Source organism: Procambarus clarkii, chromosome 91 (genome assembly GCF_040958095.1).
Source record: "Procambarus clarkii isolate CNS0578487 chromosome 91, FALCON_Pclarkii_2.0, whole genome shotgun sequence".
Classification (NCBI taxonomy): Eukaryota; Metazoa; Arthropoda; class Malacostraca; order Decapoda; family Cambaridae; genus Procambarus; species Procambarus clarkii.
Genome location: NC_091240.1, coordinates 12,150,875 through 12,177,489, shown reverse-complemented (window position 1 = coordinate 12,177,489; position 26,615 = coordinate 12,150,875). Strand labels below are relative to the sequence as shown.

At 40.3% G+C, this 26,615-nt stretch overlaps 1 protein-coding gene across 1 annotated transcript in view; it reads left to right on the top strand.

Annotated features, from left to right (window-relative positions):
• LOC123773866 (enolase-phosphatase E1) overlaps nt 1–20,917 on the top strand; it is a 39,971-nt gene extending 19,054 nt beyond the window's left edge. The window contains exons 5-10 of the mRNA XM_069318910.1: nt 610–815; nt 4,199–4,378; nt 8,440–8,466; nt 13,368–13,562; nt 16,013–16,048; nt 18,892–20,917. Coding sequence (XP_069175011.1) covers nt 610–815; nt 4,199–4,378; nt 8,440–8,466; nt 13,368–13,562; nt 16,013–16,048; nt 18,892–18,945 — 698 coding nt within the window. The 3' untranslated portion in view covers nt 18,946–20,917. The remainder of the gene's footprint in view (nt 1–609; nt 816–4,198; nt 4,379–8,439; nt 8,467–13,367; nt 13,563–16,012; nt 16,049–18,891) is intronic.
• Nucleotides 20,918–26,615: the final 5,698 nt, after the last annotated feature.

Sequence of the window (26,615 nt, the reverse complement as noted above, 5' to 3'; positions counted from 1 at the left end):
GTACCCGCACGGTACCCTCCTGCCCTCATGGGTACCCGCACGGTACCCTCCTGCCCTCATGGGTACCCGCACGGTACACCCACACACTCCTCCTATCATGTGTACCCACACGATACACTTACGGTATACTAACTGTATTCAACACTCGCCCATTAAACTCAGCCAGTACACTAGACGCGACACCCAGACACATCACTGGTATGCTACGCCCGTATGGGTGTGCTCACACAATACACCCATACACTTCATTGGTATGCTACGCCCGTATGGGTGTGCTCACACAATACACCCATACACTTCACTGGTATGCTACGCCCGTATGGGTGTGCTCACACAATACACCCATACACATCACTGGTATGCTACGCCCGTATGGGTGTACTCACACAATACACCCATACACCACACAAGCATAATACACCCACATGTAGCCCTCGCGTGAGACTCATACCACACACTACACACCATTTGTACTCAAACAACACTACACCCATTTGCACTCAACACCACACCCATTTGCACTCAAACACGCATTATATCTAACCTACTGTCAGTTTATAAACAATGCCTTATATCAAGAGAGACGAGTGACGGAGAGTTGTGTTTCAGTGCCCATGAACAAGGTGGAGGTGGGCAAGACAGCCTCCCCCAACCTGAAGGCGGTCAAGTCGAAGATCGGAAGCATGGACAACGCCACCTACCGGCCCGGCGGCGGCAAGGTCAAGATAGAGAGCAAGAAGCTGGACTTCTCCAAGGCTTCCAGCAAGATCTCGGCCAAGAATGTGGCTTACACTCCGGGTGGCGGAGATAAGAAGGTGAGATGCTAGGGGGGGTCCTCGTTCCTGTACCCCGTGATGTTTACCGTTCTCTCCCATACTCTCACTCTCTCCTACACTCTCACTCTCTCCCACACTCTCAGTCTCTCCCACACTCTCACTCTCCTATATTCACATTCACACACACTCCACTCTTCACCCACACTTACACTTCTACCACACTTAATATTTCACCATACTTTCGCTCTCTCACACCCTGTCTCTCCTACTTTCACTCGCTCTCTCCCTCTCACTTGCTCTTTACTCTCTCACTCGCTCTTGCGTCCTCTTACTCAATCTTTCACACACACACACACACACACACACACACACACACACACACACACACACACACAGTAGGGAGAGTCCACTTTAGTAACAACATAGTGATTGGTCCCCATGTTGTTATTGTTTAATGTGTATATCCCAGAAGTAAGGAAAGTGCACAAGAGTGCCGCCATTGGCGCTGTGTATACTCCATCCATCCTTCTTCATTATAGAGGAATAAAGTCCACTGTTTCCTGCTGCTCCAGGAGCAACAGGACGCCAGGCGTTACCACAGTGGCCTCTGAACACAGCCGTTAGGGATCACTCACATAATAACCCATAAACATTGTTTACATCAGTTATCTATCCACTGTATGATTATACATACAATTGACATATTGCATATTCATATTCATATTCATATTCATATATATATTCATATTTTCTGAACACCTCAACATTTTAAAAGAAATTCCAACTGTTTTATGCCTATATTTTCTCAGTAATGTTGACATGACCTCAAACACTCTTCATGTTCAGATGCCACTACAATTAAGTGATTTGTAAGTTTATATTGATAAATTATAATTTTCTTATTACGTGTAAACCTTCAATAAGTGGCACTGGTGCTATAAAGTGTCAATAGAGTTGTTAAGTAGAGCAATACGGTAGTGAATGATTGGGGTTGTTACTGTTGGTGAATCCAACACGGTGTTCAGGTCGACCAAAAGACAGTCACATTACCAAGCTCAAACTCGTACCATAGCCACGAGAACCTTCAAGTGTGAGGCCCAAGGTGCACCTCCACCCAGAGGTGAACCCCACTGCTTCCCCCCTCCCCCCCCCCGTCTATACAACACTGTTTAATTTAGTGTGGCACTATACTCAGCACCAAGGTATACTTTCCGGTTGGTCAGGAAGTATGTGTGTAGTGTCACTAACCCTCCCTCGACTGACAGGCCTCCAGGCCGGCGTCACACGGAGACCAACCATAATGTAACACAAGGGATGTTAATGTTGGCAGGATAGGCTCAAGGATAGAGGGAGCAACTCTCTACCTGTCCCAGATGTGAACCTTGGGTCTTGTCTATCCTGGCAGCCCAAGGACACTGACCTTATATATATATATATATATATATATATATATATATATATATATATATATATATATATATATATATATATATATATATATATATATATATATATATATATATATACACATATATATATATATATATATATATATATATATAATTGAGTGGGTAGCGATAGTTTTGAGCAGGTGTGTGGTGGAGGTGTGGTTGTGGTAGCAGGTGTGTGGTGGAGGTGTGGTTGTGGTAGCAGGGAGAGCCTAACAAGTGGACAGGTGCCCATAGAGGAATTCAATGATATGCGCTGCTACTTTAATTTTTACAAGCACAGTGAATAACTGTGAAATAACTGAATAACTGTGTGTTATCACAGTAAATAACCAACATGTGGTTCACTGTGGCTTAACTTGGGTAATGCGACTGTCTTTTGGGGTCAATCGTTAGTCCGACTTTACATTGTTTTTGAATCTATATTTGAAAATAGTTTTTAATACATAATTAGCTTTTTAGTATTCTTGAGTACACTCAGCCTAAATGTTACCAACAGAAAAGTGATTGCAATCATTCCCTTAATTGCCAAACTGTGTTTTAAATATTAATGTGTAACGTTGGTTAACATGGCAACAGTGGGTCTCAAGTGTTCCATTAAGATGGCTATGGTTGATAACATTTACAAAGTATTTATCATGAGTAAATTGGTGTGTGTTGATTGATAAGGAGGTAGATAAGAAAGGTACACTCCTCGACCCACTCTTTTAGAACATTACTCACTCTTTTAGAATATCTGCCCACTCTCTTAGAACATCTGCCCACTTTTTTAGAACATCTGCCCACTCTCTTAGAATATACCCACTCTCTTAGAACATCTGCCCACTCTCTTAGAACATCTGCCCACTCTTTTAGAACATTTTTGACAAAGGTGAACCATTTAGGAGTGAAGGTAGAAAGTGTGGTTGCTAAGACATAGAGAGAATAAGAGTGTGTGTGTGTAGGCGGGTATATATATATAGTGTGTGCAACACCTCCCAGCCCATGTAAGGTCTCTAACACAGAACATTTTCTTTCATCTTAGCCGGAGAAGGTAGGAAGCGCGCCAGTTTTTTGTTTGTAGTGAATAAAGGCCTTGAGAGCTCTTACTTGTTAAAGTTAACTTAGAATGTAATGCATGTACTGCACATACAAGTGTGCAGATGTTTACAAGTACACGTGATACATTTAACCACAAAACTGTACAGTAATGAGCAAATAATAAAGTTATTTTAAGTCAGTTATTATTGCATTTTTCCCATTAGAGGTGTTACATAATGGTTAGTTTTTGTCTGCCTTTAACTTATGGTAATGCCCTTAAGTCATTCACAGTAAGAAAACAATTTCAGTTAATATCAGATATTATTTAACAAAAATTTGAATAGTGTGAGCATCTGCTGTAATACCTCTGGTTACTTTTGTGGAGTCATCATAATACTGTACTTTGTCATATACCTTCAGATAATGGTGTGTGATGTTTGGTGTCAGTATTTTGTTTAGTACAGTATAGTGTTAATGGCTTGTATTCTTCTCTAGTCCTGGTCACACACTCTCAGGTCATTCCCACTCCACCTCGTGTTCTCTCACAGGAACCATTGCCAACAAGCTCTCTATTTTTGGACTGAATGAAAAGATTTTCAAAGAGCTTAAAAAGAGTGTATATTTTTGTTTATGACTCTCCTGAATGCTTAGAGGAAGTAAATTGTGAGCTATGCTGCTCTTATCACCAACTCTCCACCAGATTGATGTGTTGTATTGTTCACCTCTGTATGTGCATTCCTTCATTTCGCTTCCTTGGAGTTTTCTTTTGCTGTGACTACCAGGCATGATTCATCAGACATCTGTATGTTTATTTTGCTACAACATATTGCATAATAATTTGCATTATCTCTTCTAATTTGTCATGGTAAGACCTAGACGTAAGATGAGCCAGAAACTTCTACCCAAACACACCAGTGTTTGTCACATGAAAACTCATTTATTTCATACCATCAGATTGAGTCCCAAAAGCTGAAGTGGAATGTTACCAGCAAGATTGGCTCCTTGGAAAACAAGGATCACAAGCCTGGAGGCGGTGACAAGAAGATTGAGAGCCAGAAGCTTGTCTTTAAGGCTCAGCCTAAAGTTGGCTCCCGGGAGAATATCAAACACAAGCCTGGCGGTGGGGACATACAGGTAATGTTAAGCTTCAGCTCCTGGGTTACTGTCACGGCCTTCTCAACTATCATTAAAAAAAACAAAAACAAAAAATTAGTCATTGCCTGTAAGGTGATCTTAATACTGTGTTCCTAATCTAAATATAATATTGTATCTATACAACACTAAGTACACACACACACCATAAGTTATTGCTAAGTTATTTTAGTATTTGTTATATCTTTAATTGTTGTCATTGATTTAAAAGATAGGTGTAGAAAGGCTGGTTATGATGTTAAATATACATGCTAAATAAAATACCTTACTTTTAAGTAAAGTTTTGTATAAGATTTTAATATACTATAATTTAACAATTTGGATTGATGTGACACTCTTAGGTTCAACTTAAGCAACCAATCTAAAGTTGTAAGACAAAAGTCTTAAGCGCAATACTTTAGAAGAATCATAGAAATGTAATGTTTTACACATTATTCTCAATATACCAGTCATCAGTTGGCAATTATATATATATATATATATATATATATATATATATATATATATATATATATATATATATATATATATATATATATATATATATATATATATATATTATATTTGGTATTGTTTCCATATCATTTGTCATAAGTGCAGAAGACAGTAAGTAAATAAAATACATTTGATTTTCAGTCATTTCTACACTATGATGCTGCAAATTTGTAAAAACCTCTAAGTCTATGTATATGCAAATTCATTAGGCCTATCTATAGGGAAATTACTATCTATCTATATTACTATACTATCTATGAAAATTAGTAGGCCTATCTAGACCTAGTTATATTAAAAAACACTAGGCCTAGTTATATCAATAAGTAATAAATGTTGCTAGTTCGCCTAATCAAAATATGTATATGGAATAAATGTAGTGTGCTTGAAGCAAATAAGAATGGATGAATAAAATGGATAGTTACCCAAATAACTACTCTACACAATGGCAAAATAAAAGCAATTTTTAAACTACAAAATCTAGTGAGATTGAAAACTAACTTTTAAAGATTTTTGGCTTTCATCAGCAGTGTGTGTGTGTGTGTGTGTGTGTGTGTGTGTGTGTGTGTGTGTGTGTGTGTGTGTGTGTGTGTGTGTGCGTGTGTGTGTGTGTGTGTGTGTGTGTGTGTGTGTGTGTGTGTGTGTGTGTGTACACTCACAATATATCATCTCAATAGAAGACATCATCAGCCTGGCATCCTTAATGAAACATTGTACAGTACAGTACTTGTGTCTGTGATCGTAGTGTGTGTTTGTCAGTAACACAATTTATACTAGTACAGATTTGTTACAAACACAAGAGGTGATTGACATGAGACACAAACACTCTGATGTGCTACACACACACACATGTGGCACGCAAGCACACACACACACACACACACACACACACACACACACACACACACACACACACACACACACACACACACACACACATACACACACACACACACACACACACACACACACACACACACACACACACACACACACACACACACACATTTAAACAAATTTGTGGGTGTCTCCGTCAGTGGGTACCGGGAGCTATAGTGGTGAGATGGCTTACCAGTAGTGAGCGGCGTCAGTCACAGGAGTCCTGCCTCTCCTACCGTGGAGGAGCCAGATCACGTCGCCGCCTCACACAAGCACAGGCCAGTGTTCCCATCACTGGCAAAGCATCAAGAAAGTCAACAAAGTAATACCGGCAACTGTGACATTCGTAGAAAACGAAGCACTAAATCGATCAAATGACTGCAAACGATTCATTCAGAATAGTTGGTTCTCTCAACACTAACTTGAACCCGCTAATGTTAATGGCGGTCAACATGGGGGTGTCGCAGCTTCTCGGCCGACGTTGGACATGTGACCGTCCCTACTCGTCTCAGCACGGCGGGTCCCGCTTCGTGTCCAAGATAACTATCAGTCATCTGTTGGACTCTGTCCTGTGGGGGCCCATTCTCTTATATATCCTTCCTAGTCTATAGTATTTGATTCACTAATATTTTATTTAATTTTTCATGCGCTAATATGTCATGGGCTGCTTGTCGGGCTCTTGGAGTTTGTTTGGGAGGTGTAGTTGGGTCGTGGTGACTCCTCCAGTGGCCACCTTCCTCTTCCCTGGTGTGTCCCATGCTCTTCCCTGGTGTGTCCCATGCTCTTCCCTGGTGTGTCCCATGCTCTTCCCTCCAAAGCTCAGTCATCTCTCGTATCAGGGGCCAGATTCACGAAAGCACTTACGCAAGCACTTACGAATCTGTACATCTTTTCTCAATCGTTGTCGGCTTTGTTTACAATTATTGAACAGTTAATGAGCTCCGAAGCACCAGGAGGCTGTTTATAACAATAACAACAGTTGAATGGGAAGTTTTCATGCTTGTAAACTGTTTAATAAATGTAACCAAAGCCGTCAAAGATTGAGGAAAGATGTACACGTTCGTAAGTGCTTTCGTGAATCTGGCCCCAGGAACGGTTGAGGGCCACAGGGCTAACATCACTACACACCGCGCATGACGGGGCGGATCTCATCGAAACCTTTAAAATACTGAACAATTTGTAGGAAGTTGATCCGAACAATTTCTTCGAAAGCTCAGATGTAACACGAGCGAGGAGCAACGGGTTCAAGCTCAACAAGCTCAGATGTAACACGAGCGAGGAGCAACGGGTTCAAGCTCAACAAGCCACAGTGTTGGACAGTAAACAGGAAATGAGTTTTTCACCCGTAGGATTGTAAGTCTGTGGAACCGCCTACCCGCCGAAACCGTAAATGCCAAAACTCTGCTGGGTATTAAAATACAGCTGGACAAAATCATCAGGACAAATGGAGGGGGGGGGGGACCTTTGACAAGCCACCGGCTTCTTGTCCTCATCGAGGTAAATTCTTCGTGGTTAGTTTCAGAGCCACCGGCCCCCCCCCCCCCCCGTCCCCCTCCCAGAAAACCAGCGTTGAATATAATGACATGGCTCCTCTTGCTGATACCTTCTGTGGCTCCCTGGCTCCTCCTCCTCACTTATTAGGTGCGTCGGTTCGTGGTTCCTCAGTTCCGGACTGACTGGTCGCTGGCTAGAAGCTTGGACGCCACCTGTTGGCTGTCACTAGCATTAGAGGGTTCAGGCTAGTTTTGTGTGAACCAATTATTTGGAATAAATCGCTGACAGAGTCACTGTTCAGTGCTTTGTTTACTGATAAACTTTTGTATTTGTCTGCATTTCTTCGCTGACTTTCTGGATGTTTTCCCGATGTAGGTGATTGTCACCATCGCCAGGTCTGTGGACCCGTATGATGGGCCGGGTGGTGGTGGCTGTGGTCCCCGGTGGGCCCCGCAGGGCGCCTGTGACTGATGGCACTCAACACTGGGCAGCAATGTCAGCAATAAGGCTTCAGGAAGCCCCTGGAGCTATCGCCAGACGGAGCCATTGTATCACTCTCAACACTGGTTGTGGGGGAGGAATGTGCGTCTGCTGGGAGGCTGTAATTGGTGGTTTTCATTATTTAAGTTCAAATTTCATATAAATACATTTACAAACTGTGTTGAAAACTTAATTAAGGCTGCTCCTGAAGGGTGAAATAGTCTCATGTTTATAGATGTCTCCCAGGCCTTCTGCAGGTGGTGTCTCCTGTAGGTGGTGCCTCTCAGGCCTCCTGCAGGTGGTGCCTCTCAGGGCTCCTGCAGGTGGTGCCTCTCAGGGCTCCTGCAGGTGGCAGAAAGTCACCATAGTTCCACCACCCCCCCCTCAACCCGTTCACTCCCCCCCCCTCAACCCGTTCACTCCCCCCCCCTCAACCCGTTCACTCCCCCCCCCCCTTCAACCCGTTCACTCCCCCTCCTCAACCCGTTCACTCCCCCCCCCCTCCGTGCAACACCCCACCCCCCACCATTCACAAACGGCTTTGGTTCTCACCTCAATCAATAATTTTCATTTGTTTGTGTGTCTTGTGAGGTCCATCCATAGATTGGTGAAACCTCATTTTTTTGTGTTTTGTTTTTATTTGTTTATGATAAAATATCAATATTTTTTCTTCTGCCGTCACATTGCTGTGGTAACAGCGGAAGAGTGCAAAATCAGAAGGAAAAGTAAGTAGCTGAGCTGAGTGGCAGTTGTGCCATGATCACCTGCTTGTACTCTGACCGCTCCAGGTCCCTCAATGGTAACTCTGCCTCAGCCTGAGGGTACTGAGGCTGTGTGTGTGTGTGTGCACCCCGTCCTCCTGTTCTGGTAGTGCTTATAGTAAACAAAAACATTAGTCTACCTTTAGTGGGTAGACTCGCCACTATACCCACTAGAGGTGGGGTATAGTGTATATATACCCACCTACAACGACATTTGAAAGTAGAAATCTGCACTATTGTGTTGGACAAAGCTGAACACTATTTTGTACTTGTGTTACAAAGAGAAACTAAACTAACGTAACCTAGCCTTACTAGGCCTAACGCGCGATATCTGAGGCCTAATATAGTACATATGTGTGCTATACTAGGCCTAGGAATATTTCAGTTTGATTTTAGCTTTATTTGTTATAAAATAATTCCTTACCAGTCAGTATACTACTATCTAAAAACTAATTACCTGCGAATTCGTGACTATTGACGATTGTCACAATAAGTACTATCTAAACAAGAAGATGTGTGTGTGTGTGTGTGTGTGTGTGTGTGTGTGTGTGTGTGTGTGTGTGTGTGTGTGTGTGTGTGTGTGTGTGTGTGTGTGTGTGTGTGTGTGAGAGAGGACGTGTACTGTTCATCATTCACAGGTAAGACACGAAGCATGGGGGCGGCGACTCGCATGTGAGATCAAGCTGGGTCACGTGTGGGACCTCTCACCACCACTCATCACCATGTGTCACCATCACGCATCACCATGTGTCACCACCATGTGTCATCACCACCTCATACACGTGTAGTGTTGCTCACCTCACAGTAGTCAGACACCATTCACAGTATCCACCAAGGTGCCCAAGAAGCGGCCTTCCTTCACAAGTAATACACTGTCAATGCCAGACTACTAGGTTATTTATTTTGTGGGGAGGATACAGTAGTGTATTATCCTACAGTATATTACAGAGCATTATAATCTACAGAGAAGACCCTCAGAACATTCTCCCTCTGGCTCCCACCACTGAGGCATCATCAACTCTTCAACAGCAGCATTTTTGGGAGGTTTTACATGTTTATTGATTGGTCTTTTCTTTTTTAGGAGGGCAAATAATTATTTTGTTTAATGTATTTTTAGTTTACAAATAATTTTTAATGCTTCTGTGATCCTTATTTACAAGTTGTCTCTTTATATCATATATTTCTATTATTTCTGTATAATTATTTTTCCCTTAAAGTTCAAAGTTACAAAAATGTGAAATCTCGTGAAGATGCCAATAAGAAGTTTTATAAGGAATATAATGTTGTGTATAATGTTACTCTTAAGAAAGGTTACTTCAGTAGACCCACCCAAGAGCAAGTGTTATTACCATTATTGTACCAGTCATCAGTGCTTCCAGGCCTTATCAGTATGTTGTTAAAGCTACATATCACATCCAGACGGTTAGTTATGTACAGGGAGTAGGATAAAGTTTTAACAGAAATTCAGAGATTCAAAGCGTTTCTGCCCGAAACGCTTTGCGTAATAGTGGCTTTAGGCATTGTATGTACTAGCTCTATCTATTAATCCAACAAACTTTGTAAAATCTCTTGTATGTATGTACCTTACCTAAATAAACATTTATTTATTTATTTATATATAAATGATGGAAATACAGAACCAAGGTCAATTTAGTAACAAAATACAGGATAGTGATACAGTACCAAGGTTTAATTTAGTAACAAAATGTAGTACTGTATAGTGATGCATTATCAAGGTCACTTTAGTAATAAGGAAAATAGAACAGCAAATTATTTTGAATCCTGAACTTTATTTTTATTTTATTTTTTAACCTTGCATGTTCTTATAATCTAAAATCTAATTCTTTCACCTGTCATATGTTTACCAAGAGTAGACCACCTTCCCTGTCATATTTATTTATGTAAAGTACACCTTTAATTATTATAAAGTTTACATATTACAGTTCTCATGTGATAATATTCACTTGCATGCTTCCCTCATGAAAGAAGAGAGGTAAAAGTATCAATAAGTTTGCTATATAATTGCGTTAAGTTATAGATCTCGTAATGTAATTTATAGGTGTTGACCCCCTTGTATTACCCTGGGGCTTCCCTCAGGGAGGGGCCCCTTGTGTTACCCTGGGGCTTCCCTCAGGGAGGGGGCCCTGTGTTACCCTGGGGCTTCCCTCAGGAAGGGGGCCCTGTGTTACCCTGGGGCTTCCCTCAGGGAGGGGCCCCTTGTGTTACCCTGGGGCTTCCCTCAGGGAGGGAACCCTTGTGTTACCCTGGGGCTTCTCTCAGGGGGGGCCCCTTGTGTTACCCTGGGCCTTCCCTCAGGGGGGGCCCCTTGTGTTACCCTGGACCTTCCCTCAGGGCGGCCCTTGTGTTACCCTGTGGCTTCCCTCAGGGAGGGGGGCCCTGTGTTACCCCTGGACTTTCCCTCAGGGGGGCCCTTGTGTTACCCTGAACCTTTCCTCAGGGGGCCCTTGTGTTACCCTGGACCTTCCCTCAGGGGGCCCCTGTGTTACCCCTGGACCTTCCCTCAGGGGGCCCCTGTGTTACCCTGGGCCTTCCCTCAGGGGGTCCCTGTGTTACCCTGGACCTTCCCTCAGGGGGCCCCCTGTGTTACCCCTTGATGCTAGGTATCTACCCCTTGATGCTAGTTATCTACCCCTTGATGCTAGTTTTCTACCCCTTGATGCTAGTTATCTACCCCCTGATGCTAGTTATCTACCCTTGATGTTAGTTATCTACCCTTGATGCTAGTTATCTACCCCTTGATGCTAGGTATCTACCCCTTGATGCTAGGTATCTACCCCTTGATGCTCGGTATCAACTCCTTGATGCTAGTTATCTACCCTTGATGCTAGTTATCTTCCCTTGATGCTAGTTATCTACCCCTTGATGCTAGGTATCTACCCCTTGATGCTAGGTATCTACCCCTTGATGCTCGGTATCTACCCCTTGATGCTAGTTATCTACCCCTTGATGCTAGTTATCTACCCCTTGATGCTAGGTATCTACCCTTGATGCTAGTTATCTACCCCTCGATGCTAGGTATCTACCCCTTGATGCTAGTTATCTACCCCTTGATGCTATGTATCTACCCTTGATGCTAGTTATCTACCCCTTGATGCTAGTTATCTACCCCTTGATGCTAGTTATCTACCCCTTGATGCTAGTTATCTACCCCTAGATTAATATGTAGAGTATTCCATATGTTAGGCGCCTATATTTTCCTGACGTGTTTACAGAGAACAAGATGGACTCGGCCGGCAGGTGCCGGAGACGTTTGGGCCGCGTTCATAACTTCTTACATTCTTCTGGGAGCTTATTGTTTGTACTGTATTACTGCTGAGGTATTGTTTATATGTGAGGAGGAGGGAAGGTTAGGTTAGGTTAGGAAGGGAAGGTAAGGAGGGAGGGAGGGAAGGTGTGGAGGGAGGGAGGGAAGGTGTGGAGGGAAGGAGTGTTAGTGGTACATCTCACAACTACTAATGGTTCTCATGTCTCACTGGTGAAGGGGTAATGACGAGTTGAGGTTGTTAGTGGTGGACGAAGCCCATTCACAGGTAATTACTGTACAGCCTATTATGTGTGTCTCCTGGTAACTGTGAACTAGAGCCACACTCCACACCTGACATACACGCCACACTCCACACCTGACATACACGCCACACTCCACACCTGACATACACGCCACACTCCACACCTGACATACACGCCACACTCCACACCTGACATACACGCCACACTCCACACCTGACATACACGCCACACTCCACACCTGACATACACGCCACACTCCACACCTGACATACACGCCACACACCTGCCTGACATACACGCCACACTCCACACCTGACATACACGCCACACTCCACACCTGACATACACGCCACACTCCACACCTGACATACACGCCACACTCCACACCTGACATACACGCCACACTCCACACCTGACATACACGCCACACTCCACACCTGACATACACGCCACACTCCACACCTGACATACACGCCACACTCCACACCTGACATACACGCCACACTCCACACCTGACATACACGCCACACTCCACACCTGACATACACGCCACACACCTGCCTGCACCAAAGTGCTGACACCAACACAAGCCACATGTTACGTCTAGTTGAATAATTTGCAGTTTTCTCACCAAATGTTCGGTTTGTTTATTTACGAATTGATTTATTCAGTAGATGAATGGAAGTGAGTCGTTGGGCACGTAATGTTTGGGTCACGTTTATTATGGTGTAGAGGGAGTGTGTTGGAGTGGCACGGTACCGTGATGTACTGTGAGTGTCACGGTGAGCTGTGTGCTGGTAGGGACACACACACACTTCACGGTACCAAGACACTATATACATGTTATCAAGGCTGTACTGTGCACTGTTAGGCTTACACAACACACACGGTACCAATGTACAGGAAAGAGTCAGGAAGTTTTATCACAGTATTTTTTTTTAATTTGAGCATCAAAGAAACGCATGTAAAAGTTGTGAGTTTATAGCTTTGTTCTTACTGAAGGTGCTCTGAGCCCCTGAGCACCTCAGCACCGTAGCGCTCACACTTAGAGCTTTGCTCTTCCCTACCACCAACATTCCAAGTTTGTTCTCCAAACTTTAAGGAGAAGTTGGCCAAGAAACATTTGCTTGCTAAAGCGATCTTGAATGTACTTCTTCTCCTTTTTATTTAGTTAGATGTATTTACCTTATTATGAGAACAGTTGTGGGAAAGCATTGGTAAAATTGGTTGAGTAATGTGTGTAGATTAATATGTGGAGTTTGCTTTCCTGCAACTGCTGGCTTATAGTCTGCTTTGCAACCTCTGCAACCACTGTCTGCTACTTTGCACTCTTGCAGATTGAGAAAAAAAAGTTGGACTTCAAAGAAAAGGCTTCGAGTAAAGTAGGGTCACTAAATAATGTTCAGCATAAGGCTGGAGGAGGTGATAAGAAAATATTTGATGACAAGGATTACCTGAGACAAGTCCAGGGTTCCCCATGTAAAACCCCAACTAGTAAGGCTTCTTCGGAGGCGAATTTGTCACGAACTCAGGTATGGTCCCACCTTCTTTTGTCCCTTCTTTCTTGCCTGTCATGTGTCTCTAACCTCAGGAGAACACCAGTATCCCAAGTGCACATGTGAGGTGTTCTTCAAGATCTGGTGATTTAAGATAGATATCCCCGTAACAGCTTGACTGTCATCCAGTGAGAAACCTTTATTATCCTGTTTCATGTGGGTATTTTCTTCCATATTTATATTCACTAGTGAGATTGAAGTGGGGGAAAAGCAGAGTTCATAGAGCATGCGAAGTATAAATGGATTAAGTGATCTGTTAAGACATTACACTTATCAACACTTGGCTGTGTCGTGCATGGTGATGATAGCAGTAAGCTTCCTGAGGTAGCATCTCCAGCCCTCCTAAGATGCCTCCTGCATAACTTACCGTTTCTTAGTAAATATTCCTATTATTTTGTTCCATTATTCTCTTACTTTATACTTACAATAGTGTTTAATTCTGTTGTCGTCAACCTATAGTAATGTATGCTGCTTTATGTGTTATGTTGTGTTACTCATAACTGTTGCAGCAACACTCTAGGTACGTATTACTTTACTCTCATATAATACCTCACTTATAAACTATGTGGAGGGAAACACATGATGCTGCAACATGTGAGGAGCGACATCACAGCATGAGGTACGTACAGGTGTTGGAGGCACGTACAGGTGTTGGGGGCACGTGCAGGTGTTGGGGGCACGTGCAGGTGTTGGGGGCACGTGCAGGTGTTGGGGGAACGTGCAGGTGTTGGAGGCACGTGTCTAATATATGTACTCTCCAAACAGTGACGCTTCTTACGGTAAATCCTCATTACAACTCACCCATGAGGATAATATTCTACTTATACCAGCATCCTTCTCTTTCACCTCACTACTTCTATGTTATAGCATAACAAACGTTACTTATTTAGCAGAACAAACTGTACCTTATGCAGCATTAGCCACACGAATAAGTCTGCCTTGTAAAGTGTTCATTTACTTGACTCATACCTCGAGTATCACTTAAGCAAGTGTGCACTTGTGAATGTAAACAAAAATTAAGAGGAAACCATTCCCATGTTGTAAAGGGATCAAAACACATAGGGAAACAGTGAGTGGTATTTCAGAGTGTTTGTTGTTGTTTACATGTTCATTGCCCAAGATGAGGGGCATCATGCCCCAAGCTGGTGCCCTGGGCACTACCACAGTGAGTGAGGAGGTGGTGGAGGACAGGGAGTGAGGTAAGCCTCACAACAAAGCCTTACATATAGAGAGGTGAGGGCAGGTGAGGCCAGGTGAGGGCAGGGGCCTTGCCTTGGTCAGTACTACACCCAGCCAGGTCAAGGCTTGCTCCTACATATATGACCTTAACTCTTCACTCACAACCTACACAGCTAAACACGCAACAAAAATAGTTGTTCGTTTCTCAACAAGAATCAAACTGATTGGGCTTTAAAAATATTTGTATATAAATATAATTAAAGGACAAATATCACTGCTAAGAATTGTGTCAACTCTCAAGAGTTTCATGTTAAACAAACTTAAGTATATAAATATATAAACATTGCATTCATGTAGGGAAAAAATGTCTAGGATTTTCATGTAAAAGTGATGAATTCCGACATGAGATACAGCCATGTTTACCCTCGTGCCAAATCCTTCCACGTTGAGTGCTCTGTCTTAGCTTCTCCTCCTTGGTGTGTGTCTGTGTGTCCAGCTTGCTCGTAGGTAAGACCAAGCGCCTGTCTTTAGGTTACACAAGTCACGGAGAAGGTCAGTTAGTCTATAATTATGTCAATCTTCTTGAGATTATCTTGAGATGATTTCGGGGCTTTAGTGTCCCCGCGACCCGGTCCTAGACCAGGCCTCCACCCCCAGGAAGCAGCCCGTGACAGCTGACTAACTCCCAGGTACCTATTTACTGCTAGGTAACAGGGGCATTCAGGGTGAAAGAAACTTTGCCCATTTGTTTCTGCCTCGTGCGGGAATCGAACCCGCGCCACAGAATTACGAGTCCTGCGCGCTATCCACCAGGCTACGAGGCCCCCCTGTCTAGGTAATATACTGGGCATAACTTGAAGGTCGAGTCACTGACCGCTTACAATAATAGCTTCTGAATGTTCTTCTGCTCAATTTAAAGCAATATTTCATCCTTGAATCTGAAGCTAATGTAGTTGATTTAAGTAATTTATTGTCAATGTTAAGTAAGCACAGTTGCAGTGCCTCTTTGAAAGTATACTTTAATATAAATTGTTACTAATTAAATAATGCAACATACGAAATATAATTTACAAAGCTTTAGAATTGTTCCTTAAATATTACAGTATTAAAAAGTAGAAATTATAATAACATTTAAACCATTATTTTAGAAGTAAAATTGAGAAACAAAAAATGAATATATTTAAAAAACAATATCTGGCATCACAGGTTAAACTTAAAATGAATATATATATGTGTGTATATTTCAGAGTCCGAGCCCAGCACTGCTGTCCCCAGCCACACAGGTAACTCAGCGCCTCAGAGCACCTCAGACAGCTCTCTGTCCTGCCTGTCAATCCAACACCTTCCGTCTGCCTCAGCACGCTTCCTCAGCACGCTTCTCTTCTCTAGTGTAGCGCTCCGAGTGTCGAGTAGCATCTCTATTTTCTTCTTACTTTGGTATATATAGAATTCTGTAGTTTTTATCTTTGCTGACATCTTATCTTTGATATGATATACTTGGGGACTTGTCATTAACTCTGGTAAGCTTTACTTTGGTTCCTCTATATATTTCTGCTCATGGTAATGTCTATTGTATTTTTTATATTTTGTTTTATTATTTTACGAATTATTCAAGAATAATTATTATTCATTCATCAATTATTATTATTCAATTATTCATTGAATAATTATTCAAGTTCATCACTTCAGTGTTTTCTTCTGATACACAATATCATGTTACTAATTGTTGACGTGATAACATCCATTTCAGGGCGAAAATTTTAGCACCGTTTATTTAATAATTATTATTATTTAATATTAACTTTGAAGTTTGTAAGAAGTTTGATCATCGCATCAGTAAATTGTTTACGTTTTATCAGACGCATCGAATTATTAGACTACAATCATGTCCAGGTACTGACTCGCTTTATTTCTTATTTGACAATTAAAAGGTTAGAGAGCTGTAATAACATATTCTAATTGTTAAATAATGTCGTGAAATTTCAACTGTGATAAGTGTAGATGAAGGAGCAGCTGTGTGCGGGTGGCGCCAACGTGCCGCGCCTCGGGAAGGCTCTTGCTTATTGTATTTTTTTATTTTATTTGTTTATTAATTTATATATACAAGAGTTGTTACATTCTTATGCAGCCACCAGCACGCGTAGTGTTACTGGCAAGTCCTTAATCCTGTGGTCCCTGGAATACGACCCGCCAAATCGTTTAACAACCAAGTACCCATTTTACTGTTGGGTAAACAGAGGCTACAGTTAAGGATTGACGCCCAGTAAATCCTTCCCGGCCAGGATACGAACCCTGGACAAAACGCTCGTGAAAGACCAGGCGAGTGTCTTACCACTACACCATAAGGACTGTGCTGCTGCGTGAAGCCTGAAGGACATGACTCGCTCGGCAGCTCTATATCTTTACTGGCTCATATTATACGCAAAGATTACGCGGCCACCACATTATCTTCCTGATACTTTACTAAGTATACTTTACTCCTAAACATTCTCCGGGACTCAAGTGAATATACAAGTTCCTATATATAGATATAAACTTGTATATTGCATATATATATACAAGAATGTATGTCAGTTTATGAGGGTTATCTTGAGGTTATCTTGAGATAATTTCGGGGCTTTAGTGTCCCCGCGGCCCGGTCCTCGACCAGGCCTCCACCCTTAGGAAGCAGCCCGTGACAGCTGACTAACACCCAAGTACCTATTTACTGCTAGGTAACAGGGGCATAGGGTGAAAGAAACTCTGCCCATTGTTTCTCGCCGGCACCTGGGATCAAACCCAGGACCACAGGATCACAAGTCCAGCGTGCTGTCCGCTCGGCCGACCGTTAGGGTATTGCGTGACATGTTTATAATAAGTTTTTCTTTATAGCACATTTGAGTCCAATATCGTAGCAGGCACGAAGCCTATATGTATGGCCGGTTTTACAGACGCGTTCCGTCACAGTTTGCTTGAACGTGATCGATTTCAACCGTCAATTAGTAAGGCATTTTTGTGATGGTGGATGATGCATTTGGCTGCTTGTTGCCCATCTTGCTTGTGCTCCCTGTGCTTGTTGGTGTTACCTCGGCCTGCTGCTGCTGCTTCACCTGCCTCTCTACCCCCCTTTATCCTCCTGCCTCTCTACCCCCCTTTATCCTCCTGCCTCTCTATCCCCCTTTATCCTCCTGCCTCTCCTTCCATCCATCTGCCGTTGATGTAGTGTAGTGGACGCTGTGTTCATCACTCGGGTGAAAGCAAGCAACTGGATGGGTGACCACTTGGCCACAATATCGCCCATATATATATATATATATATATATATATATATATATATATATATATATATATATATATATATATATATATATTTATATATATATATATTTATATATATATATATTTATATATATACAGTATATATTTATATATATATATTTATATATATATATATATATATATATATATATATATATATATATATATATATATTACATATACACGAATAGCTATTTCTAAATATTGAATTTAGAAACGATAGTGAAATTAAAACTAATTTTCTGCAATTCATCATCATATATTTTAGCTGCAATAATACATATAAAATTCTACACACATGAACTTGTAACAGTGGTAGATTTCTCCACAAAAAGTAAACTCCACCACAAAATATCAACGAGGAAAATTTATGGCCAAACCTGATGGAAAGGGACCTGCAAAATTTGATTCGTAAGGACCATCTAAAAATTGAAATATACCGGAGTATTCCTGTAATATAACATGTCTTTGGTAGGATCATTTGCTAGGCAGAGAGTCAACGTGTTAGTGCAGGAGACGGAAAGTAAGGCTGGCCTTCATTTTTATAGGAAGCTTGTTCAAATGTCAGCTTTTTCAAATACAATATATTTAAGCCCACGCTTAAGCTGCATTATTCTCCAATATATGTTTACCTTTCCAAATTATATACTTTACCAGCTATTTGTGAGTGACTTATCAGAGAAACCATGAAAAGGCCTTTTATACAGTACATCACATGTGAGGACGACGAAGTTGGATAATAGTGGCGTAATATTCATATATTTAAATCGTTTATTGTTAAGATGTGAATATTCCACACATTATTAAATAACACCAATATTTGCTCTAGGAGGAAGAAGTTGAGAAAGCAGCCACCAGTGGAGACGTGACGCCTGCACAGTGATCTTCCTGTGAAGACCTTGTGAACCATAGTGGCCCGAGTCCCCTCCTTTAAGTCAGGGTTCACTTGCTGATTTGATAGTGAGAGGAAACTGCAGCAATCAGCACAGTCAAATTATTAAAAAAGGATAAGTGCTTTGTGGAGATGCTTGTTCTTAAATATGCAGACTTAGTTACATATGCTGTTACTGTGATTATTGACTGAGTTTCTCTGTGGTGTATAGAATCCACAGAAGACGACTTGATGACTGTGTACCATCTGATTTTTCTCATAAAATGCAGATTGGAAGATTAATTCTAAGTGGAAAAGCTTGATGAGAGGATGTTTCTGTCCACTACAATGTGTTTATATGCATTCCATGTCAGTCCAGATAGAGTTATGTTACTTCACCATTGGGATGCATGTGAACGAGTTACACTGCAGCTGCTTTTGATACATGGTAAACCTAATAAATAGTTAATGTACATAGATAACAAATTTATCATCTTTGCTTTTTACTTCTAGACATTTATGTAAAGTTTTTGTTTAATTTGAAGAGCATTTATAAGCCAGCTTCAATACTCACTGTTGATGATACAGTTCGTGTAGCAGAATGCACACTTGACTACTTCCCTGAGAACCTAGCTTAATACAGTAGTATTTTGGTCATATTGCAATTTCAAATTAGTGTCAGAAAAAGCAATAATCCATAAAAGATATACTGAAGGGAAAATGTTATTGTTCGTGAAGCAGTGTACAATGTTGGGCAGATTACACCCACTTTGTAAAGGCCAGACTCTGAATTACATAAGTTTTTTGAAGTGTTAATACCTTGGCTATTCGTTTGTAGCATGCCTATCAAACTTGTACTATAGACAGCTAAACTGGCCCTGATGTACATTTAATGAATTAACGTTTATTTATCTATAAAATGGCTTCTAATGTTGCAAGTGGACATACTAACCAAAGGTTCTTATTCTAGGTTTTGTTACTTTTCAGATTAGCAATGTCATGTACATTTAGGGTACTTGTGAACATAGTTTTAGTCTTCAACTATTCCTTGAATCTTCCATACACAAATCAAATGCTTGAATGTGTTGGTGTACACAGGCGAGTTTCATGAGACTGCTTCATTCCTGCACAACACTCCACTTGTGTCCATATTACCAAGGAACCTCTCCAATAGTGACATTTACAAACGCTGTGCCTGGTTGCACTTGACACCTGACCTGCTATTGGCAACATGCAGTAAAAATAAAAATTCACTTGTAAACTCTTTCACTTGCGTTCCATTCTTTCGTGGAAAATGTCGAGCATGATAGTTTTTTAATATCAATTTTAATGTGTATATTATATTATATTATATTATATTATATTATTATATTATATTATATTATATTATATTATATTATATTATATTATATTATATTATATTATATTATATGTATATAATATATATATATAATATATATAGCTTTTTTTTAGAATGGTTGAAAGATATGGAATGAAGATTGCCTGGAACCAAGTTCTTTCAGTACCTGTATGACTTGTGGCACCTTAGTCAAGGCACATTCTGTGATGTAAACAGCTGAGATAGCATGGACTTGAATTTTTAATTGCTTACTTATATTTTAGAGATGAATGTAGAAATAATAACCCTTATCGAAAGTAATATAAAGCCAAAGAGGTTTAGGACACGGAAGTTATAAAGAAATGGTACCATGGATGTAGTCACCGAGGTATCACTTTTGAAACTTTGTGTGAGGATCAACCCAACAGCTGTGGCATTTATATGTTGCTTTATCTCAGACATAGAAATGCTGTCTTGACAGTTCTGATGTAGGAATATACTACCCAATATTTAATTTGACCTCATGTAATGCTTTAGGGTTGAGTTGTATGGAGCTGCTGAACCTTCCCTTCACTGTGTTTTGCATCAGACTTCAAGTATTCTGTGTCATTATAAAGAAAGAAATAAAAATCTTTTATTATTCTACCCCTGTTTATATTCTATTTTGAAACTGCATAAGTTATATTCGTCAGAATTATGTGTTTACAAGTCGTATAATTGATATATGTTCTTTTTTATCACCCAAATACTATAATTCTGAGAAATTGACATTTATAATTCAACAGCTCATTGTAATTTTTGTATCCAGATTTTCTTACTTTTTTATATATATATTTAACATGGTTAAGTTGCAAATATAAATTTGTGGAAATGCTTTTGAAAACATCACTAATATTTGTCAAAAATTATTTTATGGTTGCAGGCCTCCTCCCTTAAGGTACTATAATATTAGTACTCAAGAAAATCACACTAGCATGATATATCAATGAGAAAACCACAGAACAATGCGAAGGATTATACAACCTGGGATTCCACTGAATCCATAGGACGTCTAAAGGCCCCCTACCAAAGCCAGTCCAGGATTTACATATAACTACTACGCTCTCTGATATAGGTAATGGAGTTCTCCACCATACGCTACAGCATCAAGTATTTGAGTATGTACTGTCATCTCTGCCGATTTGCATTCACCTAATTCTCTTCATCCGAAGATGTGACGAGTGCTTCAGCGAGACGCATCCTTCAGCAACAAGTATCAGGCCCAATAAAATTGTAAAGTCAACTTTGGAGAGTTAATTTTGTCATGCCTTCAGAAGTGAAAAACTTATGAAATAGAGGATACTCGTGCGAGATAATACTCCATATTCAGAACTAAAAAAAAAATCTCTATGATTTATGTGAACTAATTAATCAAAAATTAAAACAATAAAACCCAGTCAAAAGATAAAAAAAGTAAAAAATACCTAATAACCTTACTTGCAGTGAACGAGAAATGGGATCGTTCAAATCTGTGAACGAACAATGGGATCGAGGACCCTTAATTTTTTTTATAAAAGAAAACAATGTACAAAGCACAAGCAGGCAACAGCAGAATAAACAACACATGAAAACATACAGGACAAACATAACAAAGTAAAAAGACTTGAAAACAAACCAAACATACACAATAACAACCAAGAATGAAAATTACATGACACAGCACAAAACACAAAACCCCTAAACGGGCACTGGACACAATACAAAAAACATAACGTTACAAGAAAAAAAGAATAAACACATCCACAAAACCGTAAGTACAGAAATACAGAAAGATAACACACAATCATATCAGACAAGATGTTTATTGACTCTGAGACCGCTCGGATGATGAGTGAAGAGATAATTAGACCCAGCAATTCTCTATGGAGAACCCAAGTATTGATAACTAAGGGAGAACATCACAAGAAAATAATGGTTGTAGATTATACACAAACAGTCAACCGAATCACGGGTCTGGATGCCTACCTCTTACCACATATAGATGAGATTGTGAATAATGTAACTATGAATAACTAACTGTGAATAACTATAAATCCATCACTCTTTGTAAAATCTCTTGTATGTATGTACCTTACCTAAATAAACATTTGATTTGATTTGAATGTTGTTAGATTTAAGGTATACATCACCCTAGACTTGAGAAGTGGGCCAAACTAGACATCAGGTGGGCTTAAAAGAGGAAGAAAAATCCTATACGACCTTCGAAGTTTGTGGAAAGCTTTTTGAATTTAATCGTATCCCATTTGGGGTCACTAATTGAGTGGCCAGTTTTCAAAGAGTAATTGACGGCATCCTCAAAAAAAAAGAAGGAGTGGAGGGTACTCTTGCTTACGTAGATGATGTCTGTGTGTGTGGAGATTCTGAAGACGACCATGATAAAAATCTGGAATATTTTATGGACGTTGCAAGAAGGTATAACCTGACCCTTTCAAGTTCAAGTTCAAGTATGTTTATTGAGATAAGCAATAAATACATATGCCTTCTCCTCATTTGAGGGGAGGGAGATTAGATTATGCTTGTTTAATAAATGTTGAGGGCATAGAGGGGAATTGTCTAACTGTGGATGAAATGCTAAGTGATCATTTTGCATTACATATACAGCTTAAACTAGATAAAAAGCATGCCTGCCTTCAGAGGAAAAGGTTAAAGTTTAATGAGGGAGAATTAAGGGGTCTTGTTGGCCATATTAAGTCTTGGTATGATACTTATAAGCCAGGTTCGGCAGAAGCATTTTATGAAGATTTAATTAAGGAGGTAGATGTATTTAATGCAACATTGAACCTGACCCTGAATCTTGACAAGTGTAGTTTTTGACTCCGGTCTATAAAGCTATTGGGGTACCTTATACATGAGGGAAAAACTAGACCTGACCCGGAACGCCTCAAACCACTGTTAAAACTTCCACTACCACGCGATACAGGTTCTTTATGCAGAACGATGGAAATGCTTGAACATTACTCCCGTTGGGTGCTGGGGTTTTCTGAGAAGATCCGTCCCCTCTCTCATGTGTTGTGACCCCTGTAGTCTGGGTGGAACGAGTCTACCCAGAGAGAGTTATTCTGCTTTCCAGACCTGAGATTAAGTGGTCAAAGAAAAAAATATATAATAAACGTCAGTGATTAATTTAAAAATACGAGCAGAGGATGAGCGTCTATGACAATAAGGACATGAAATGAGATGTCGATACTTTGGTGACGTGACGTGACGCTAGCAGGACGTCGTGACCTCACTTGAGTCACAGCAGTCGTCAGAGATGGTCGTACTTCGTTGATCTCCTAGGAGGAAGAATATAGTTTTTAATTACTCAACAAAGAATTACTCAACACAGAGAATTGAGTTGAGATGTGTATGCTGTAAAAACATTTTAAATTTTGAATTTGAATTTTGAACTTTGAATAGTTCCCTGTGTTTGTGCTGGATTGAAGGCTACTTGTTCACAAGTGTGAGGAAGCTGTTGGGGACATAGTACACAATTTCTTTGTGACGGATAAATTAGAGGCGGCCTGGAAGTGAGTGTTGGTCACGCCTTTATGTCATTCTAATTGTGTTGCTTCTTCTTGAGGAAGGAAGTAAGCAGGCGTTTCTGTTATGGAGCCTTCTGGGCAACTCCCTGTACTCAAGTCCCTGTACTCAAGTCCCTGTACCCAAGTCCCTCCCTGTACTAGAAGAAGACTTATGAAGCGATTTTTGTGAGCACCATGTTGAGCACCAGGGGCCAGATTCACGAAGCAGTTACGTACGTACTTGTAACATACGATTATGTTACGTTGTTGAGTAGATTAGATACACAGTGTTTAGTGGGTTTTCATATTTATTTAGTAGTCTTGGATACAGCAGTGTCGTAGACGTTGAGACAGAGCTTGGAGCAGAGCAGAGAGCTGATTGAAGCCGGAGTCACGGAGCTCTATGTGGGAGAGCGTGGCGGCTCGATGGGGAATTGTAAGTGTCTGAACTTGATGGAGAGCGAGAGCGTTGTAGCTCGATGTGGTCCTAGTATGCTGTCTGCTCTGTGTCGAAGTTGTAACGTCTTGGGGTCGATTAGAACTGCATACGCCGAGTGCTACATTCTTGACTAGAAATTGTACTCCTGGCTATTCGCATGTCGCTTGCTTATATTTGGTGACTACATCTCAGCTTCCTCCAACAAGATAGAAGGATGGAAGAACTGTTACCTGTAATTAGGGAAAGGATTTGAGTAGTCATAATTAGTGCTAATTAAGTCATTAAATTGTCATTAAGTTAATGAGAGATTGGAGCGAGTATAAGGTTTACTCGCTACATACTTATAAATGTTTTTCTTCTTAGAACCTTCGTAGCGACTACGTCGGTATTCAGGTAAACATTTAAGAGGGAAAAATCTTCGTAAGTACACCGCCTCGACCACTCGTAGCTTTACGTAAACTGGATATAATTCATTTTTTCTCTACTACACAATACGAAGGATCGATTTTATTATAAACAAAACATTTTAGCTGGCGAGTTTCAAGACGGAGTCCTTCGTGTTATCTATATATGCATTCTCTGCTTGAAACTTGTAGTAAATATGTCTTTTATATTAGAATTAGTTTTATAATAGCAAGATATTATACCAGTAGATATTAAGTAAATAAATACTGGTGAACATGAAATATGAAAGGTGATAATCCCGGGCTGGTGGGAGCATTTCTATCACCAAATCCCTCTGTTCACCTAGTAATAAGTACAGCTAGGGGGTGTACCTTAGCTATACATACCCCTTTTTAATTTATTTTGTTTGGTTTTATTTTGAAATTAAATCTGGGCGAGACATAAAAGAAAAATATGCTGCACAAATGATCTTAGGTAAGGATAAGGGTAAAAACTTCAACAACTTTTCTCATTGAATACTTAGGCCTATAATTATGACTGTATGGACTATTATGGCCTGTTAAAAAAGAGAGAGGGGAAAGTAGGGGTTCAAGACCTCTTCCTATTACACAAATTTGGCTGTGAAATAATAAATAAGTATCAAAAGAAGGCACCAAGCCGGGAAGGCTATGTAGCAATAAGGCAGTGAGGTGAGGCAGCTACTTATTTGAGAAATGCTTATTTTATTTTATTTACCTTATAAGGTGAGGCAGGCTATTTTAGTTGAGGGGAATGCTCAGCTGATTCCTCTACCTTTAGCATGGAACAAATTTGTGTCCAAGACCTCTTCCTGTTATACAATTTGGCTGTGTGTAACAATAATTATCAAAAGAAGGCACCAAATTGGGAACCTTACTATATTAAGGCTATAGGCTATATAGCAGCATTATGTGTAACAATAAACCATTTTTTTTTAACAGATAATGCACTTGTGAGTAAAACAAATCCTGTCAGCTGTAACAATATTTATTCAGTTATTTAAATAGAAAAATATAATGAAACAAATATTTATGGGTTATTTATCCTATTTTCTTCTAATATATATCCAAAGAAGTGAAAAATTGAGACATTCTGCACAATTTAATGATTCACAAGAAATATTAATAACATTGTTGTCTTCTTTTTATCTTCTAGTGTGAGGTTTGGTCAACATTACATATTAATATGAGATCTTAATGATCCATGGTTAACATTTATGATTTAATAAGGATAATACTGGTAATAATAATAATACAAGCTATAATTTTAAACCTTCATTACTGATTTTTTTATTAACAAGCTTAGGTATACACAGCAATTAATGTGCTGCTACCCTATTCTATATGAAAGATCACAGTGTAGATCATAAACTAGCTACAAGCTCATCCAACATCCCCACCTCACAGGACGGCCAGTCATACATGGAATCAGGAGAGAATAAGAAATGTAAGGCTGATCTATTAACCTCCACTGGCACACTCTGGGTACAGTACCAGAATATCTTCCAATATTCCTGAGTGTATGAAGTAATTACAGAGCTCAAAGTACCTCATTCCATTTGGTCTGAAGGCACTGATAACAGGGCAATCACAGATATGGCGTTGGAGAGTATGTCCTCTCAAGTAGGACTAAAAACAGATGTTTTTTCACCCAGAGGGTTATAAACCTTTGGAACCACCTACCCGCTGAAGTCGTAAATGCCAAAATCAAGCTAGAAAATATCATTATGACAATTGACGGGACTTAACAAGCCCTCGGCTTTTTGTCCTCGTCAAGGCCACTAGATAGTTAGTGGCCCTTGGGTAAATTTAGCTAAACATATCTATATAAATAAAAATGGAAATGTTCGTTTGTTCAAAATCGCTAATCTCCGAAAGTTCTTCACCGATTGCTTTGAAATTTTCACACAACGTTCCATTCGCATCCGAGCGGGGTTTTA